Raw genomic sequence first — 19,458 nt, 5'->3', positions numbered from 1 at the left:
TGTCGAAACATTTCATTTCGGTGATGAAACAATGATTGTATCGTTTCAAATTTGCCTTGAAAAATCGATTCGTATCCATGGATGCTGACTCTCCAGCCCCTAGCGCCATTACTCCACTAATAGCACTTTTCATAGCGGACGTAGTCACAAATGTCAAGTCCTACCCTTAAGGACCCCTATATCAAGTCCCATCTCCTCAGAAAATCCTCTCCACGCCCAATCTTCATTCCTCCATCCTCCCTTCCATTAAACCAGCCACCATACCCCACAAAGAAACCCACCACCATGCGTCACTTCCTCCTCCCCTTCATCCCCCTCCTCCCCATCGTGCTCTCCACCCTCGCAGCGGCCGGTCCGCTCCCTCACCTTCTCAGCAACACTCCCCAAGCCCGCGCACCCGCTCTAGTGAGTCGAGCCCCTTCCACCCCACCGCCAAGAAGATTGCTAACACACCTCTCTCTCTCTCTGAAGTCAAGCCAAGAAAGCAGTCTCACCGCGCCCGTGAAGGCCAGATCCGTCCACGACGCCATCCACACGGATGGCAAGGAAGGCCTCGTCGTCCTGCCCAAGCGCGACGTCTTTGCGGATCTGGGGCATATTTTCGATAAGTTCGGGTGCGATGTTGGGGCGTTGGTTGGTGGGCAGTGCGGTTGTCCGGGGGTGGAGTGTTGAGGTTGTTTTGCTTTTTGTAGCTTGCTGGGTTGGTGGGATGTAATATGGGTTACGACGGGCGGAAAGACTTTTGCGCGATGGTGGATGGATGGGTTCTGAATGATGTGAAGGGGATCAAAGGAGTGAGGAGTTTGGTTTATTTGTTCCTGGATTTTCGAGGAAGAAACCGGAGGCGCAAACCAAGCAAAAGCCCAAAGATTTCCGCTCTCGCTATGAGTAATTACCTCGCCCTACAATAGAACCCATTCTGAAATCCAAGAATACCAACCCACGCACCCCACCCGAGTCCCATCCCTCACTCACTCCTCCCCTACCACATGCGCCTCCCCATCCCTCGCCGCCACCCTCATCGCCGGCATCTCCGTCCCCTCCGTCTGCATTTGTTTCCTCAGCACGCGCTCCGCCCTGTACATTTTGTAGAACCTTCGCACTAGAAACCACATCAGTGCTAGCAGGAAGAGTATGAAGACGCCGAATACGATCGACAGGACCTGGAACGGATCGAGGTGTTTCGCCACAGACGCATGTGAAGGCGCGGGGATGGTTGAGCAGAGGGGGGTGGGGACGGAGAGGAGGGACGTGCTGCTATCGATTGGGCGAATGAAGGGGATGAGAGGGGTTGTTTCTTTCTTTGTGGTTGTGGGATTGGTTGGGGTGGGATTGGTTGGGGTTGGAGTGGGGGTTTGCGTTTCTGTGGTTGTGATTGATTCTGTAGTTGTGGATATGTCTGTGATGGTGGCGGTCTTGGTGATGAATGAGGTGTCAAAGATTGATTCTGTTACTTCAACCGTGTCCGTGATGTAGACTGTTACCTCGTCGGTGATGAAGACTGTTACCTCGTCGGTGGCGGTGACGGTGACGATTGCGCGGCCTTTTGGGACGCGGGGGGCGAGGGTTATGGTTGAGATGATGGGATTTGCCATGGTTGAGTGTTTCAGAGTAAGTGGATTGGAGCGTTTGACGTTCTTTGTATGCGAGGCTGAGTGGTGCCGGGAATTTTAGAGGAGTGTGTGAGTGAGTTGATGAAGGGTCTGGCTGATCTGCGCGAGGAAAATCTCGTGTGGAAAATGGGATGAGGATTAGGTTTACGGTGTTGTGCTGCCTTATGTTGGTAACAAAGGGGAGAAGGATTGGGAGTCGCTCTTTATGAAGAACAAAGCCAGCGTTTCCGCAATGCAATGGGATTGTTTGCGCATGGTACAAACACAAAGAGCTTTGATGTCTCACTGCGGTCCCTTTGGTCCTCACCCGAACATCTCCAAGGACATAATCAAAGACGTGAAGCTTAGAGGAATCTTCCTCGTAGGGAATCTCTTTCCACAGCGTTCCGCATCAGACCAGGACCTTAGACAGCCACTGCAAGTGAGCCCACTGGATTGAGCAGCGTCGAAATCTAGTCGCCAGTGGATTGAAGGAGTGCCGATGTTGATGGTAGGAAGCTGCGCAGTGCGTATCTGCTTGAGGGTATCCCATCCAGGTGTAGACGGGTCGATCTTCGTCGAAGATGTCCACCCATTGGTGTCGAGGCTGCTGCTGGTAGGACTATAGCCCACGTTGGCGCGTGTGGGGGCCCGGATCCAATTCACGTGGTCCCAGAAGCCGTCGGATTTCTGGTGATTGGCATAAAATTTGCAGATCATGTAAACACTTTTGCCTGTATAAACCCATTTGAAACCTTCCTCCGTGACCACAGATTGGTCCCAGAAATCAAGTAGAACGCCTAGACTTTCCGTTCCGGTTGTGCCTAGGCTCTCCTTACAGCAGGTGAGAATGCCGAGATCTCCAGCTTCGATGAGATGTTCGTAGATCATCAAACGGAGTTCAACGAGCATTTCAAAGAATGCTGAGGGAGTTGACTGTTGGCTCTGAACCTGCGGATTTTGAGAAGCCTAAGACTTCCGTGACTAGTAGAGGGGAATCGATTGATCTCGGCGTACCGCCTCTCGCCGGATCCGGCAGAGGGGCCTCAGGGTCGAGAGGGTTTAGTGATATGATGAGAGCAGCATCATCAGCGGCGGAGTTGATATCGTGAGGTGCAGCATTCGCAAGAAGGGAACATCCAAAGATAACACTGATGGGTAAGACACCGAGCTTGATCAAAGCCATTGGTGACATTGTGGGGACATATTAGTATTGTCGCAAAGAACCGAGACTCTGGAAATACAAAGCGTTGTGATTTAGGAAAGATCTGGGTAGATGATCAGGCTTTATGTCCACTGTATATAATGAATACAGTCTAACAATAGGCAAAAGCTCGATTTAGGTCTCCACGCCGAGGACGACCATACGAGCCCGGCCGATTAACACTGCCTCACCCGAGGAAGAGACAGCAGCGTCCCCAAAAGGCTGTTTCAGAGACTGCATTGACAAATTAGATGATGCCAAGTCTACTCATGAGGCTATCAGCATAAAAGAAAAATCATTCCTGATGAAGGTGGTGTGTCAAGCCCTTCATGGCGTGCATGCTCTGCATAAGCCGTCCATTGACCTTAAATTCTCCGACGAAATCCGGGGACGGCATGAAAAAAGGGTTTCGCTCTTTGAAGCTCAACTACAAACGGTTAAGCCATCAAAGAAAGCGAAAGGCTGGCTCGGCACACTCTTGAGGACCGTCCCGTCCCGCCGGGTCGAATCCGCCACGGAGGCCGCATTTGGCCCCAACGTCCCGTGCACACGGCGTTAGCTTACAGCACTAGCAGTGTCGATGACCCCTCTTAGATGTGGTCTTATTTCAACTCGGGCAGCGTTGATGAACCGCTTTGTTCTAGTTATTGATTTTCTTGCAGGGGGTTCGTGGTACCCCTTGCCTTCTTTCCGGAGGAACAACGAACAACGTTTTGTCTGAACCCGGAAGGAGGAGGCGCAAGGGGCTTGCGAAGCCCGGCAGTGTCCCGGATAGAATTTTGCAGACAACGGATGGTACGGGAAACCCAGACTTCGTGCATTCATGCGAGAGTCGTGAGACAGTGACCAATAACCCGTATATCCAAAGCGTTCATATAAGTCCGGTGCGGCGCTAAACTCACCCCGACGATTATCTGAGAACGATATACGGAGTACTTTGGCTAACGCGCAAGCCAAAAGAAAGGTTGCGCTGCCCAAGTTGATCGAGCAAAGTAGAGCACCAACGAGCTTGGTCGCCATCACATTCTTGAAAACGATTCCGCTCTATCCACAGCGGCAGCAAAACGAGAGTCTTACCGATGACTCCATTCTCAGGTTTCAGGCAGAAGCGGACAGACTGGCGAATGTTAGTTGCGAATATGTAAGAAAGTCCTATGTAACTTTCGACCCTGGAGGTGTTGTAGAGCGGATCACGGAGGTCACTTGATTCAGTATTTGCAGCTTCTGAGTATGACTGTGTTGTTCGAAGGAGATCGACCATGGTATCGTAGAGAAGGATCATGGATGACCAATACAGAAGGTAGAGCCGCGCAGTGTATAGGTTCGGAAATGAGAATTCGGGCTGCGATGTGTCAGGATCCGAAGTCTCCTGTAGTGTTGAGGTAATAGTGTGCTGGCAAAGTGACAGACGAGCCGTCATCGTGTGGAACCAGTCTAGAAATGCTTTCTCCAGTCGGAAAGCCATTTGAAGAAGGGCTGACCACCTTGCGTACGCTTCGACGCTCGCTGGCAACACCATTGATTCATCGCACAGCTGAAGTACTGTCGGGAGAGAGGTGATCATGCGCAATAGTGCTCCATACATATCGTCCCCAAACCGGTCAACGGTACTTCGCCACCACTTGGATGTGGAAAAACAAGATGGTTTTCGAGCACCAAGAGCGTCGAAAATGCAGATAGTCTCAAGAAAATGGGAAGACAATTGATGACTAAAAGCGCACACACCAAACTTCGGGAAGGCGTTCAGGTAGGAAGAGGCTCCTTCGATATGGTACATCTAGCCACGGCTTTCGTTGGCGTTAGTTCCCTGGAGCAGTTCGTAAGTAGCAAGCGCCATGGCCGTTGCGAAGATCTCGGCTTTGAATGCTTGAGTGGGTTCTGCTATCACTCCCTGAAACGCTTGCAGTGCCCTGTCGTAGAATGTGAGACTGCTTCGTAATAGCCAACGTTCCTGCATGACGTGACTGATCTGCACGAGGCAGAGAGCCTGGATGGAAGAGTCCAGGACATCGTTTTTATTGACGAGGTCTGGGATCAGTTGAGCCCAGTGCGGGCCAGTCTCTAAGGAAACAGGATCTCCGTTCTGTACCGTGGGGAAGAATGCAGTGGCAGCGTTTGATGTGAATTGCTGGCGGGATACTCGAGCAGCATTTATCTCCGGAGGTATTTCCACCAACAAGTTGAATTTTCGGAACATGGGCGAGTTCTGGTTGATCTCCGAAGATGCGTCTATTTTGCAAGAATGATCCACTTAACCGCGGCCACCATCGTGTCTCGTGAGGTTATACTGTTGCTCTGGTGGCGCATTAAGACTTGTGTCCAATGGGCGCGTAAAATCATCCTGGCTCCATTCTTCGAACACGAAACTGAACGGCTCCTTAGGCGATATTTGAGATTCTCCGGATACACCATTGGAGTGCTTGCGTAGTCGATAAGCCTGAACATTGCGGCGTACTTGAGCTCTTCGAGCTATCTTGGCTTCTTCTTCGCTTCGTTGGATAGGTGGACGTCCTCGAGGCATTTCTAATCATAGTCACCCACAGAAGAACGGAAGGCAAGTGCAGCATCAGTGCGTGTTACTATGAGTATCTCGAAGTATTGATGGATGATGATAGATCTAACGAAGTAAAGTAAACGTTCAATTTCCGATTTCCCGAATACGAAGCTAGTCTTGTTACAGGTTAGCGTAAGACCGTGCTTTGTCGATCCCGATCGCATGCTAAAGTAATCTTTTCAGAAGGCTCACCAGGCTAAAATTCTCACTCTCTCACCAATGAACCTTTCAGCCTGCAAAGGACAGAAGAAACAGACATACGTCGCTTTCAATGATCATGTATACGCATATGATTGTCTACTCACTGCAGCTGCAAGCAGCATGAACTCGAAAGAGAGATTGAACGGGATGTTGTTGCATGAGCGGTAATGAGAGGTGTCAACTTCACAGCAGTGACGCCAGTTGCCTGCGTCTTTGAGCGCAGCTTATCACTTCCACTCATATGGTGATTGCAGCAATCACGGAGGCAAGTGAGGCAGATTTTCTCAGTTTTCACTCTTAGCCTCATCGACTGTCTCTGAGTACTTGATTATGATACCCTCGTTGAACGATCATGTCTGTGCAGATCTTTTGAGACAGTACACCCACTGGGACTACTCTTGTCAGATGGTGAATGAGATCTAAGACTCCTTGGACGCCACATCAATGCGTTTAAGGCGGCACTTGCCTCTGATACAATGAATCACGGCGCCACGTACGAGTACGGAGCATGCCATGGATCTTGATGTCTCGCCGGCTGTCTGTTCCAGGTGGTATGGTGCATTATCGATGTCGAGGTCTGGAGCTTCTCAGCTGGGTGTGTGGTGAAACAGCGAGACAATCCAAACGCAAAACATCAACTCGGTCCAGCTCGACAAATGCCGTGGCGAAGAATATCCCTTTGAGCGCATGATTGCCATATCCTCAATCCACATTTTGGCATCCAGGGTCCGAGACATCTATCTGATTTGGACAAGGCATTGTTTGTCTTTGGCCCCTCGCGCTAATTCGAATTCGGGAGATCGGCATGGTCCGATATACGCGTGAGACCAAGCATCTACCGAACATCTCCCCGAATGATATCTCGAGATGAGGTTTTTGCTCTGTGAAGAGCTTCGTGGCTGATTGGCTATTCATTTTGGGCCCCTCGGACTTGGCGTAGACTAGGGTGCAGACTGACCTGCCTGAACAGGAAACTGGCTTTCTCGGTCTAACCCGTCCGTGACCTTATCAAGATGCTGCAGCCACCACACCAATTGATTATCAACAAAGGCGATTGTCAGCTCCTATCTAAAAAGAAACAGCGCATTTTCTTGAATTCCGATTTGCGCATGATCGACGTCATAGAAAAAAGATTGAGCCAATGATTGTAACGACCACGCATGAGCATCACCAGCGGATGCGCTCGGTTGCAACCATGTTCTGTCATGTGTCTGCATCGAACGAGGAAGCTCAGCGACAATTGGGAATTTCTCCGAAGGCGAAACCTAAAGCTAAGTGAGAATTTTGCCCCTCCCATGGCCGAGTATATGTATCCGGGTATGGTCGCCATTCTGCAGCTTACCCATCCCAAATTCCCTTTGATTGCTCCACGCCCTCCAGATGCATCTTCAAGCTCTCATTTGTTTCGGCGCCATTGCGCTTACTGCAACGGCCGCTCCTACTTCCACATCTCATGTCGTGCACGAGAAGCGACAATCGGAACCTCTCAACTGGGTAAAATTTTCGCGAGTTGATCCTTCGACTGTCCTACCCGTTCGCATCGGCTTGACGCAGAGCAACCTTGACAATGGCCCACGCCTGCTTGATGAAGTGTGAGCATGCCTCCTCTTATGTATCTTGCCCCTATGCTATCATGTCAACGATGGATGTCTTTGCTTGAGACCTTGTTTCATCCTGGGTTTCTCAGGCTTTTGTAGTATTTATATTGTTAGCTTGCCAACTCAGATTATTCCATCACGCAGCGTCCAAATTTTTTCACGGGAAACGCCCCAGGTCACTTATCTGACTTCTATGTTGACTGGAAGTTTAGTTCAAACCCAGCATCACATAGATATGGCCAGCATTACAACGTGGAAGAAATCCATGACATGTTCGCTCCGCAACCAAACACTGTCGAAACGGTGAGCGCATGGCTACAAGACTCCGGAATCGCAGCAAACCGCGTTTCTCGATCCGTCAACAAGCAATGGCTGCAATTCGATGCTACCACTTCCGAAGTAGAAGCGTTGATCAAGGCCGAGTATTACAACTATGCTCACTATGGCACTGGCAAAACCAATATTGGATGCGACGGGTAAGCAACCACCAGCCATACTTGCGAGATCCTGCGTTGACTAGAGATAGATACTCTCTCCCACACCATGTCCGGGAGCATGTAGATTACATCACTCCGGGCTTGAAGCTCTTGACCCCTTCGAGATCTAGGAAGGATCCGGAATTGCAAAAGCGAACTTTTGGTGTAACGAGCAAAAATCAGCACATCACTAAACCAAAGATGAAGGCGTTGCCCGAAACGCTCGCTTCAATCTTGGCGGCACCTCTAAGCTCTATTTGCGATGTGGCTGCAATCCCCTTGTGTATCAAGACTCTTTACAACATCACCACCCCGACCAAGAATGCCGCTGGCAATCAACTGGGAATCTTTGAGGACTTGGATGACATGTACAGTCAAACAGATCTGAATGATTTTTTCTTGACCCTTGCTCCCAATATCCCACAAGGAACCCATCCTACCCTTGACAGCGTTGATGGTGCAACTGCTCCAACCACTGTAACAGATGCCGGACCCGAGTCTGATTTGGACTTCCAAATTTCGTATCCGATCATTTACCCTCAAAACTCTATTCTCTTCCAGACCGACGACGATGTCTATGAGGCCAACTATACTTACGAGGGGTTCCTCAACAATTTCCTCGATGCAATTGATGGCTCCTACTGCACCTACTCCGCCTTTAATGAGACCGGAAACAGCGTTCTCGATCCTCCGTACCCCGACCCTCAACCCGGTGGCTTCAAGGGCTCGCTCGAATGCGGCGTCTACAAGCCAACCAATGTCATCTCTATATCGTACGGTGGCCAGGAAGCCGATCTACCGGCGTCCTACCAGCAACGCCAATGCAACGAATTTATGAAACTCGGCATGCAGGGAATCTCTCTCGTCGTCGCTTCAGGCGATTCCGGCGTAGCGGGTCCAGCTGGTGACGACAGTGCTGACGGCTGTCTTGGTCCCACCGGCAACATCTTCTCCCCTGACTTCCCAGCCACTTGCCCATATCTTACGACCGCCGGTGCGACGTTCCTCCCGCCAGGCGGTGACGTGACCAAAGACCAAGAAGTTGCCGTCACGCGTTTCCCATCTGGCGGCGGCTTCTCCAACATCTACGCCATCCCCAGCTACCAAGCCAGTGCTGTAGCGACTTACTTTTCGACCGCTGGGACTCAGTATCCGTACTACTCAAGCACCAATAACAACAGCTTCGGCGCCAATGGAGGCATCTACAACAAAAATGGACGGGGCTACCCAGACGTCTCTGCCATTGGTGACAACGTTGTCATCTTCAATATGGGCGCAGCAACGCTTATTGGTGGTACATCGGCTGCAGCGCCGACTTTCGCCTCCATTTTGAATCGGATCAATGAGGAAAGGATTGCCGTAGGAAAGAAGACCATTGGATTCGTCAACCCAACACTGGTGAGTGGGCCCCCAGTCATTGAGCGTTAGATGCCCGGCCACTTCCTTGCTGACTGCGCCTCAAGTACTCCAACCCTCAGGTCCTTCATGACATCACCAACGGCAGCAACCCTGGCTGTGGGACTCAAGGGTTTGCGGTCGCCAAGGGATGGGATCCCGGTGAGTGCACCTGCGCGCCTAGCTTTGACGGTGATACTGACAAGACTACCCGGGCTAGTCACTGGTTTGGGCACGCCGAATTATCCTGCGATGTTGAGTTTGTTCATGAGTATGCCATGAGCTATGGGAATGGTGACCGCTTCAAATACTTAACTCTTAGGCTTTTGGTGATCTTTTCGGTATGAAAGAATATTTGTCTGTTAGTACTATCTTCGACTTTGCTGCATGCTTCTTTTATCCTTGTATCGCTGAAGATACTCGTACTCAATCCACTACCGCACAAGTATTTTCCCCAATCCAATCCTATCCCATTCCATCTCCTCGCCCTCAATCCACAACCCTCACCCCCCCCTTACACCCCTCCTCTCAACCTCCTAAACCTCCAACCCCCCACCGTCCCTGCCCACCAAACCTTCCCTACCCCTCTCCAACCTCCCGATCAAAAACATGATCCTCATAACTCGGAGGAGCGTCTCCGGACCCACTCTCCCTCCCTCGCAAACCCTGATCCCGCCTCATCCGCCGCTCTGGCAACCCATCTCCGTACACAGGCGCAGGCAGCGCCTCGATCTCGTACCGTGGTCGCGTGGACTGACGTCGAGGACGACGTTCGTGGCGAAGGATATCGCTATCATATTCGTACGAATACGAGTGCGGTGGGGGTAGGGAGGAGCGCCGTGGGAGCTGGTGCGGGGGGAACTGCGGTGGGGAGACGGAAGCCTCGCCCTCGTCGTCGCCATCTTCATCGTACGACGCCTCCCGTTGCAAAGCGCCACGTTGCGGGGATGATCGATACGGCAATCTGGGAATCTCTTCATCGTGGCCGTACTGATAGTCCAGCCGCAGACGTTGTGGCCGCTGCCGCTGCCGCTGAGATCGTACGCCGGGGAACCGCGCTACGTCTTCTTCGTGTCCGTCCACGTAGTCCACGGGCAGAGACTCGCGTCGTGGACGCTGAGCGACCTGGCGTCTGTAGCTGGGAACTTCGTCACCGTGCTCGCTCGAGTACTCCAGCTGCAGGGGCTGACGTCGCGGGACTTGGATTTGGCGCCGGGAGAGCTGTTGTTGTGATACGGGACGTGCTGGCAGGGGAGCTTCGTGCGGGTGGTCGGCGATGGAGACGTCGTTGGCGAGGCAGGAGAGTGTGGCGCCCATTTTTGGTGGAGGGTTGTGCGGTTGCTGGATTGGGTTGTGGGCGTGGTGGATTGGTGGATGGTTTGTGGTGATGAGTTGAAGAGTATGGCGTTTGAAAGGGAGCTGTGAGTGGTCAGAGCAGGTCTTGTGAAAGAGGTGAGAGCTGGGTGTTGAGTTACATTCATTGGCGTCAACACTACTGATTGATCCAGCATGCATTCCGGTTCAGCGCCGGAAACAGTCCAGGCTGATGCAAAAGTGAAGCAGCGAAAGTGGTGCGGATGGCTACTATTGCTTTTATCCGCCCAGGTGCCGCGAGGCCTGCTTGGTAGCCGCACGCGGATTTCTGCTGTGCCCACCACTTGACATGACACCTGGATCGAAACACTGTGAATTGCTTGTGAAGCACACAGTGATATCGCCTTGAGTGCGGGATAACAATCTAACTCATAACCCACGACGAAATCAAACTCACATCCTCAAGACCGCCGCCATCCCCCCCAACAAACGCCAGGCGCATCTATCACACATTTCCAACCCAACCCCCCACGCTCTCAACTCCACCCTCTATCCTCATAATACTCCTGCAATCCATGCGCCGTAGAAAGCTTGCTCCTCGCCGTCAGCCGGTCGTACGCATCCTCATACCTGTCCGCCGCGACATCCTGCTCGTATTGCTGCCGATGCTCTCGGTAGTCGGGTCCAGGTTTGTATCCGTCTACGTTGGCGATGCGGTGGCTGCGGTAACGGCGGTGAGGGGGTTGGGCGGGTCGGAAGTATTCGTCGTAGTAGTTTGCGGAGGGGCGGGATTGGGCGCAGCCCATTGTTGTTGAGTGGAGCGGAGTGTAGTGGTGGAGAGCACAGATTAAGGGGTGGTGGGTTAGGTGGGAGAATGAGTTGGCTCTGGTGCTCGGGAGGGGATATAAAGACGAGATCCGAGGGAGAGGTGTTGTGGTGGCATATGGATGTGGTGTGTTATGACTTTCCATGTGACATTATACAATGGTGTTCACTGTGTGGTCCGCCGCTCGCTGTGTCTTCTTTCACCGCGCTTTCCGTCATTGTTCGCGAACCACGAAGCAGTGTTATGTGGACACAAAGAACAGCCTCCACTCAGTGCACTGTATCGAGCCCTACGCACTCGGTCTTTGCAGTGGAGGCGTCAAGCTGACACTTCCATGATGGGGTTCCTCTTTGGTTGGTGGTATCAAGGCGTGCACCGCTGGCCTTGTTGTTTCTGCTCCCAAACTGATTTGTTTGGACTTACTGGTGGCGCGGAATCACATTGGCTGTGCATTGAAGTCGTTCGGTCAAGAGACTTGACACGCCGATATTGCCTTCTCTTGACCAAACACTGAGGCTTTGGTTGCTTCAGAAGAAGCCCATCTGGTATCAGAACGAAAGCTTTTGCGGAAATGATAGAAGAAGGACAGGGACGGAGATGAGTTACCGGAACCCCAAAAATAGTTTCGCCGCAGCCATGCCAGTTCTCAATCTCGGTGCTATTTGAAACAAGAAATCCAGTCTTGAAACATTTTGCCATGCGGCCAACCGAGTCTGGTAACCTCTAGGAATGCTTGCCTACCTTTAGTACACACATCTCAACATCTCATTTTCTTTATCAGTGCGATCCTCCCACAACCGCTGTTCCGTCCCCTCGAAATGTGTTGGCTCGCTCCGATCCTCTACCGCCACCGCCACACCAGAATGCATTGCCTTATCCTTACGCCTGTTAGCCCACACATGGTATCAAAACACCACTGCTGCGACCCCGGCCGCGGCAGCCTGGGTCGCCAACACTGTGATCTTAGCCGGAATGTACCTCGGCGCATCTCTGGCTTGGAAAGTCTGCAGCCCAATACCATTCCCTACGCTAAAACTACCCGATACAAGGCTCATGGCAACCACTCTCTGTCGTGCAACGTTGGATGCAGTCCACTGATATATGATGATCAGTGAGGTGAGCTTGACGAGATAGATGCCTGCGAGCTATGCGTAGCGAAGGAGAGGAGTGCGCCGCCGAAGATGCCGGGTATACAGCAGAAGACGAGCCAGGCCCGGCGATGCGAGGTGTAGCGGATGTCGTAACCAGCGGTGAGGGTGCTGGCAATGGAGACAAGACCGGAGGAAGTGTTGAGACGAGCGGAGTTCGGGTAGGAGAAGCTGATGGTTTATATGAGGGTTGCGGAGTACGTTGTTAGTACGCCGCTTGAGATTGAGATCTAAGTCGCAGGGTAAATCAGCAATGAGATATCGTCGGAAACCAATAACGCATATCAGGATAGTCAGCAACGTCATGAACCACAGTTGCCCATCAAGCACGACTTCAAGTCCCTGCCTAGGCATGGACCCTGTATCCCGAATCCCAGTCCGATTAACCGCCACATGCCTCAACAACACCACCTTCTCCCCCTCCCCTATAACCGCGCCTGCATCTAACCGGACCCCCACCGTCACCGCAATCACCACAGTCACCACCCCCAAGACCGCAAATATGATGCGCCAGCCCTCCAATCCCTCCTTCCTCTCATCTTTGACTTGCTGAAACGCATACGACAGCATACCACCGATGATCTGCCCCAGCCCGAGTCCTGCAAACCAGATGCTGAAGCGTGGCGCTTGTTCGGACTTGGTGTACCATCGGCTGCTGCTGAGCGTCGGCGAGGGCACGATGGCGGCTTCAAAGATGCCGAGGAAGATGCGTTGGCAGAATCTGATGGTGAAGAGATTCATTGACAAGGCGTACAGATGGCAAGTCAATGCCCATGAATTTCCACACGTGGCGACACCCTGTACTGCAAGGTAGATGATGCCAGGTCCCAAGCATTCCGTTGAATTTTCTCCCCATCGATTGCCCTCGTCTTTCTACCTTCGCCTACCTTCCTCCCTGGAGTATTTGAGCATCCGCCATCACATACATTGATTCTGTGCCTCCGTTCAGTTCCATGGTACTTAATTCCGACTAAGCAATCTGTCCTGCAAGCCGATCGAGCGGACCAAAGTCCGAACGCTCATCGAGCCAGTCAAGAGCATCAACGCGCTCCGATCCTGTCATTGAGGGTTCAAGTGGGGAGGCTAGCTGGGTAGAGTGTCTGACATTTTGGTTGTTCTTGTTTGTAATATCTGTGACATGATTGGAGGTTTTTGCGAAAGGCGGGCCGGGTTTGAAATGTGGGTCTTTCTTTCACGACAGGTTCTCGAAGTCTCTATTCTGTTCTGCTGAGACCTGCTTAATAGTCTGTGATCCATCGTTCCAGTGGATAGTGGTAGGATGATACATCTCGCATAGGGTACTCGCTTGCCTGGACGAATAAACTCAGATGATGCGGTTGCCTTAGAGAACGGGAAGCTGTCGATGAAGAAAGATTGCTGAACAACTCGGAAAGACTTTTGAAAAACTGGAGAGTACTCTGGTAGCCGCGGACTCCTTTACAAGAATCTGGCGAGTCAGAGTGATTTCGACGATAACCCAATTTTCGAAATCATCGTTCAAGTCACTTGCAACTTCATGGCCCAAGAAGAGTCCGCGTTTGGCAGTCAGCCTCGGCCAGACCAACCGAGTTCGTCGTCGAAAGGCGATGTACTTCAGAACTGTCGAATCTTCAATTTAATTCTTGCTGACCTCCTGAGACCCAATGACTCATTGAGAGCAGACAGGCACACATGAACCCAGCTTACTGAAGCTGTCATGTCATTCCTGCTGCACTACGCTTCACTCCTCGACACTCGTGATGTCTATACCCCACAATAGCACAATCATTGACCCCTTCTTAGTCATCCCCCTCCCTCCCTCCCTCCCTCACCATCTCCACCTCCATCAAGGTTCATTCGACTATGACTAGGCTGGAGTGATACCGCATCACCAATCCCACCCGAGCTTTACCATCCCGCCTCCCCTCAACAGCAAACTGTCAAGTTGAACAAACCCAGGCATCCAAATAGACCTACGATATGGCTTCACCCCCAGCCTCGTTTACTATCAGCGCCCTACACATCTCCTTCCAACCGACCCCAAGCTCACAATCTTCTCCTACCTCGCCATCTCACACTCCTTTGCGAAGCGCAGCAACGCGACGGCGATGGCACTTGAAGCCCGCCTCATAATCCTTCATTGCAACCTCCCCGACCACCGCGCCTTCGAATCCGGATCATAGGACGATAGGAAAGACTTACTCCCAAATGCCGAGCAAAAACTCGCCCACCTCTTCGCTGAAAACACTTATCGCTATTACGGCTGTGTGTCCGTGCTGCCAGTAGTGAGTCTCGGGTGTGAGGTGACGATGCTGGCGGAGAATTATGGAGGTAGGGGAGCTGGGGTGCGGTGTGGAGGAATGGGATTGTGGTTAGGAGGGAGGAGAAACGGGGGCTAGGGGTAGAGAATTGAGAGGCTGTGAGGCTTACTGGGCTGGAAAAAGGAGGGCGGTGTTCGTCGCGGTTGGAGAGGTGGAGGGTTGAGAGAAAAGCAGGCTGGGATGGTGGGGATGTTGTCGGACAGATCGTGGGACATGCAGTGGTTATTGTGGAGGCTTTTGGAATCAGGCATTGATCTCATAACCTAATAGCTGCTAATAAAGATGCAAGACTTGCGTCAATCCATGTCCGATCTAGCCAGATAGCACTACCATATTCATTATCTCATTGTTCTGTAGCTCGTGCGTGCTTTGGAACGGCACAACAGCTGGATTCTCCTTGGCGCCTTGACAAGTTCAAGCGTGCCCGTACTCCGCGCAAAGCAACCTGTGACTTGATCCTCCGAGTTTTGGGCCTGGCGATGCCGAGCATGAAATTCCAATCACGTACCGATTTCATATTTCCCAACCGCGTTCTTCTGCACCCTCTTCTCCCCCGGCCGCGCGGTCTGCTCGAATTCTCTCCTCACCAAATCGTCGCTGAAAGTGAAAGTATTGAGAGTGAATGGCAGTAGTGCAGTCTCCGTATAGACTTGTCCGCAGACACGCGAAAGGCCGAGGTGGAGAACATTGATGGAAGGCTTGGTCCTGGGGAAAGAATCGGCCGTGGATTGATAAGAACGTCCACACCGGTGACGATAGTGGCCGTACTGTGCTGATTGGGGTCCCTGGGGTTGTGAGTTCTTTTCTGGCTTCTCCAATTCGACTTTGGACTCACTGTGGGCAATCCACAACTGCATCCCGTCGAGCACAAGCCCGTAGATTCGGACGCGGATTTTGGGAGGGAGGCGAAAGAGAGGCGAGGCGGCATAGTTGCGGCTCATACTACTACTGGTCAGCAGTGACTCGAGTGAGAGTTAGAAAGAGGGGCAACAAACGTTTCTTTTTGGGGAGCTGATACGTCACATTTATATGGTTTGAATAGGTCGGATTCGAGCTTTTGGAATCGTCGGGCCTCCGTTTCTTCAGAATCTACCCATCTTGTTGTTGGGTGCCATTCTTTGATCGTGCACACCATGGCTGCTGCAGTGGCGTCAATGTAGGATGAGGGAACAGCTACTGCTCAAGGGTGGCATACCACGTTGAAACTGCCGAGATGGTAAGGACCGAATTCAAATTGACTCGTTACAAAGCTCTGATGTTAGCTTTTATCTACGGCAACCCATTTGGACCAGGGGGTCAACCCCGCAATTTCGAATTTTTGAAAATCGCAAAATCGCAAAACCATTTTTCATAGCCACCTCCCAATTTATTTATCGATCTATCAAAACGCAAGCGATGGCTCTATAATACTCAGATATAATTTATTTAATAGTGTTCTATTATTGAAAGAAGACTTGGAATTATTATACCCAAAGCTCCTATAATTATTGTGAAGTTATTATCACTGATTAAAGAGTGGATTGCAGTTAAGGTAGATGACTCTAAAATCTCTAATTGAATATTACTTCGCCAATATTAAATTAATTTATATAATCTCGAATTCTAAATTATATTATAGAATACGCGCTATAATTTACACTCTTCAGAATCTAAAGTAATTGCCTTGGTGTGTAGCAATGGTGTGGGATAAGCGAACATTGGAAAATGGAAAATGGAAAAATGAAAAACGGATTTTCGGTGGTTGACCCCCTGGTCCAAATGGGTTGCCGTATTATCGGCGTTTCCAAGCTGTTTTGTGAGTTGACTAGTAAGTCATACATGGAAATATGATGACAGACCAAACGCAGGTGTTGAAAAGGTGACAGGCCTTTCCATTCACGCCAGCCGGAAATCCTGTAGATCGACCCCGCGTTCTTTTGATGCCTCCGGGCTCATCCTTGGGTCGTATCCGACCTTTACTTACCAATGTCGACATTCGAAAAACAATTGACTACGTTATCATAAGGATGACCCGCCACAGACCATCCCGGTGGTATAGGTATATCGTCAAGCCGAGGATGATCAAGTCGAGCTCCACCAGTCATGTCGTTCACCAACACCGCGTATAATTGGCAAGCTCGTGGGCAATAAGCGCCGCCAGTTACTCGGCATGGGACCAAGAAAGGCCGCGCCGTCCATCATTCCACGCATGTAGCACTTTCCTACCACTTTGTAACTGTCAAGCACGTTCGGTCGCAAGACTATTGGAGTGCGGCATCCGAGAAGGACGCAGATGTGATCTCTGGCTTTGATGGTGCTTGGTGCTGAGCCGATGTAGCCATCTGTGGTGATGAAAAACACCCGTTCCTGGACCGCTCGAATTACATACCCTGTAAACCATCGATAAGGGATAAGTGTCTTTAATTCTATTGATCTGAGCAGGTAAGTTTTGCTCTTTTCGAAGTCTGGATATCCTCGCGGAGGGGGCAGACTAGATTCAAAGAATTGGTTGCATTATAGTGTGCGACAAAGGGCCTCGATCATGTCGCCCCCAGCTATATATTCCTTTTGTTTCGTTTCAGCTTCGGTTCCATAAGCTGCTGGAATAACGATGCTGTGCCGGCTTGTAGGGATACGTCCAGGTCATGGTAGAATGGGATCGCCTCGATAGTGCCACCAGGTGTAGATCTCCTCCGCGACAACCGGTCGCTATCATGACACTTTCATTTTGGACAACAGCATGTGCCTTAGACCCTGAAGAACCCCCGAATCCCCGGAGTCTTGTGCATTTCCTGCTCCTGGTAAAACCTAGAAACCAAGACGGAAGAGCTTTAACTTTGCTTTCGCCCAATTCGCATTGAGAAACAAGTCTCAACCCGTGTGTCAAATTCAGATCAAGTACTATGAGCCCTTTGTAGACCTCACTTGTGCTTTTCGAGTAATCGGGCTCAAGACCAGACCGAGCAGAGATACGTAGTAAGCTCAGATTTGAAAACACTCTGTCCCTGTCATCGGAATATTGAAATCCGCTGGTTTGTTCCAGAAGATCATGCCAATTGCGCAGTGTTCCAGCATAGTTGATGATGATGGGGAACACCCGTTCTATGCCAGAGAGGAGTTTGCTTGCTTTGCGTGTAGGTTTGACGTGCAAGCAGAGAATAGCATTACGAAAGCTGGCCCATGATATACTATTGTAACCACAACGGATCCCAGCTCCATTTCTGGCCAGACGAATCTCCTGCCAAATCCAGAGACGTGTGAACCAGGCACGGTCTAGTAGATGTGCTATTGAATTTATGATGTCCTGGTTGCGCGCAAAGAGAAGTGGTTCCTTGGTCCACTGATCATAATCTTCTCGTGACAACGGGGTAATGCCCTTTGTCGTCCAATTGACTTCAATTTCAGATCCCAGATCGGTCAATGCCCCCCTTGCTAGCGCGCTTCCATCACGTCCGGGACCTAGCCAAACAATGACCACTCTAGCCTTGGAGTAAACGTCAGCCATCCTAGCGACTTGGTGGCCCCTCTCGGAGATATTCTGCCGGTCAACACAGATGGCGTCAATCCACAGAGCGCGTGACCTGCCATCATCATACCGTAGGTACTGCAACGCTTCTGCAAGGTTCTGTGTCACAGCAAGCCTGCTGCCTCCGTCCACTCCGTCAATCCGTAGGTCAACAGGATTCTCTGTGGGACCCCACGTGTAGGGAAGCGCCTCGTACGTCGGGATTTGACCATCTGACAGTACCATGGTCTCAAGCTTGATGTGGATTTCTGTTCCCGAAATTCCATGCAGCAGAATTATGAGCCTTATCTCCGAAGCTTCTTTGTTGAGAGGTGTGTATTTGTAGCGATTACCAGTGGACCGGGGAGTAGTCCGGGGGAGGACTTCTGATAAGTCTCCTCGGCTGCAGCTAACAGGGCCCTCATTTCGGCTGCGGTGGGCTTCCTAGCCTTGGCCTTTGGGGCAGGTTTCTGGACTCCTATAATTTGGCTGAGCTTATGCCCAGACCCATTGGTCGTCTTCGAACGAGTAACGACGCCTGTAGTGAGGAATTTGGACGGTAAGGACGATGTTTTGTTGGATAATACAAGGCTGAAGGTAGCGTACGGCCGAGATTTATCTGGGAGCCAGTATGTTGCTTCACGAGGTGCAGCCATACGGCAGTAGCTTCTCGTAAGTCTATACAGACTACTGAATTCTCAATTCAAGATGGCAGTGGAAGGATGGAAGGCAAGTACGATGGAGAAAGAGCGAACGAAGCCCCACCAACTCTGCGAGGCTGCGATACCAATCAGCTAGACCCTTTCCAGCCCTAGCGTCGTCGTCACCTGAAGACATTCTCGACACACCCGCCTTCTAAGTCGCTTTTCACCCCTCATCTCTGTAAACGAAGGTACCATCCCGAAGTAAATACTACTCCTATGGGTGCGCAAATAAGCTATTGTGGAGTACAGTGTAATCACTAGCTAGTATACAATGGCAGAAATCCGATTTGCCCCCTAAAGTACCCAATACTTTCTAGCAGGAGCCTCGTACTCCTCCTCTATTCACCCTCACCCAAGGGATACCTCCTCTCCCAAGCTCCGACGGCGCTCCTTCCTCAACGATTCCGGTTCGAAACTCATCACCCTCTGCGCAACACCTTGCGGCCCGTTGCGCACAACCTCGTAGAACGTTGTTGTGCCAGTTATAAGAGAGCGCGGGATGTAAAAAAAGAGTACAACATGGCTTATGATTCGCCCTTCCCACTTTCAGAATTTTTGGCTAGTATATGTGTGTAGGATGACTATGTACCTATCTATCTATCTTTCTATTTATATATACATACATACATACAAACATACAAACGCCTTCCTTACTTACTTAC

The 19,458-nt window shown here is 51.0% G+C and overlaps 8 protein-coding genes across 8 annotated transcripts; 3 read left to right on the top strand and 5 right to left on the bottom strand.

Moving 5' to 3' along the window:
- Positions 1-285: 285 nt before the first annotated feature.
- HO133_006117 (uncharacterized protein) lies at positions 286-672 on the top strand (the record flags this gene model as incomplete). The annotated part of the gene is made up of 2 exons (XM_037297019.1): positions 286-405; positions 472-672. The coding sequence occupies 2 exons, from the start codon at positions 286-288 to the stop codon at positions 670-672; spliced, it is 321 nt and encodes a 106-aa protein (XP_037147593.1).
- Positions 673-1,916: 1,244 nt separating this feature from the next.
- HO133_006116 (uncharacterized protein) lies at positions 1,917-2,787 on the bottom strand (the record flags this gene model as incomplete). Its single annotated transcript, XM_037297018.1, has 2 exons — positions 1,917-2,515; positions 2,544-2,787. 2 exons carry the CDS (start codon positions 2,785-2,787, stop codon positions 1,917-1,919), a joined length of 843 nt encoding a protein of 280 aa, XP_037147592.1.
- Positions 2,788-4,573: 1,786 nt separating this feature from the next.
- HO133_006115 (uncharacterized protein) lies at positions 4,574-5,317 on the bottom strand (the record flags this gene model as incomplete). Its single annotated transcript, XM_037297017.1, has 2 exons — positions 4,574-5,025; positions 5,053-5,317. 2 exons carry the CDS (start codon positions 5,315-5,317, stop codon positions 4,574-4,576), a joined length of 717 nt encoding a protein of 238 aa, XP_037147591.1.
- Positions 5,318-6,931: 1,614 nt separating this feature from the next.
- Positions 6,932-9,302, top strand: HO133_006114 (uncharacterized protein; the record flags this gene model as incomplete). The annotated part of the gene is made up of 5 exons (XM_037297016.1): positions 6,932-7,143; positions 7,362-7,625; positions 7,676-9,023; positions 9,089-9,182; positions 9,241-9,302. The coding sequence occupies 5 exons, from the start codon at positions 6,932-6,934 to the stop codon at positions 9,300-9,302; spliced, it is 1,980 nt and encodes a 659-aa protein (XP_037147590.1).
- A 297-nt stretch (positions 9,303-9,599) lies between these two features.
- On the bottom strand, positions 9,600-11,140 carry HO133_006113 (uncharacterized protein; the record flags this gene model as incomplete). Its single annotated transcript, XM_037297015.1, has 3 exons — positions 9,600-10,439; positions 10,606-10,690; positions 10,881-11,140. 3 exons carry the CDS (start codon positions 11,138-11,140, stop codon positions 9,600-9,602), a joined length of 1,185 nt encoding a protein of 394 aa, XP_037147589.1.
- A 1,167-nt stretch (positions 11,141-12,307) lies between these two features.
- On the top strand, positions 12,308-13,052 carry HO133_006112 (uncharacterized protein; the record flags this gene model as incomplete). Its single annotated transcript, XM_037297014.1, has 2 exons — positions 12,308-12,485; positions 12,802-13,052. 2 exons carry the CDS (start codon positions 12,308-12,310, stop codon positions 13,050-13,052), a joined length of 429 nt encoding a protein of 142 aa, XP_037147588.1.
- Positions 13,053-14,920: 1,868 nt separating this feature from the next.
- HO133_006111 (uncharacterized protein) lies at positions 14,921-15,743 on the bottom strand (the record flags this gene model as incomplete). The annotated part of the gene is made up of 3 exons (XM_037297013.1): positions 14,921-15,012; positions 15,117-15,550; positions 15,604-15,743. The coding sequence occupies 3 exons, from the start codon at positions 15,741-15,743 to the stop codon at positions 14,921-14,923; spliced, it is 666 nt and encodes a 221-aa protein (XP_037147587.1).
- A 1,399-nt stretch (positions 15,744-17,142) lies between these two features.
- On the bottom strand, positions 17,143-18,338 carry HO133_006110 (uncharacterized protein; the record flags this gene model as incomplete). Its single annotated transcript, XM_037297012.1, has 2 exons — positions 17,143-17,307; positions 17,490-18,338. The coding sequence occupies 2 exons, from the start codon at positions 18,336-18,338 to the stop codon at positions 17,143-17,145; spliced, it is 1,014 nt and encodes a 337-aa protein (XP_037147586.1).
- Positions 18,339-19,458: the final 1,120 nt, after the last annotated feature.

The sequence above is a fragment of the Letharia lupina genome (genome assembly GCF_014066315.1).
Source record: "Letharia lupina isolate WasteWater1 chromosome Unknown contig_23, whole genome shotgun sequence".
Lineage (NCBI taxonomy): Eukaryota > Fungi > Ascomycota > Lecanoromycetes > Lecanorales > Parmeliaceae > Letharia > Letharia lupina.
Note: the sequence above shows the minus strand (reverse complement) of the source record. Positions and strands in the feature narration are given on the sequence as shown.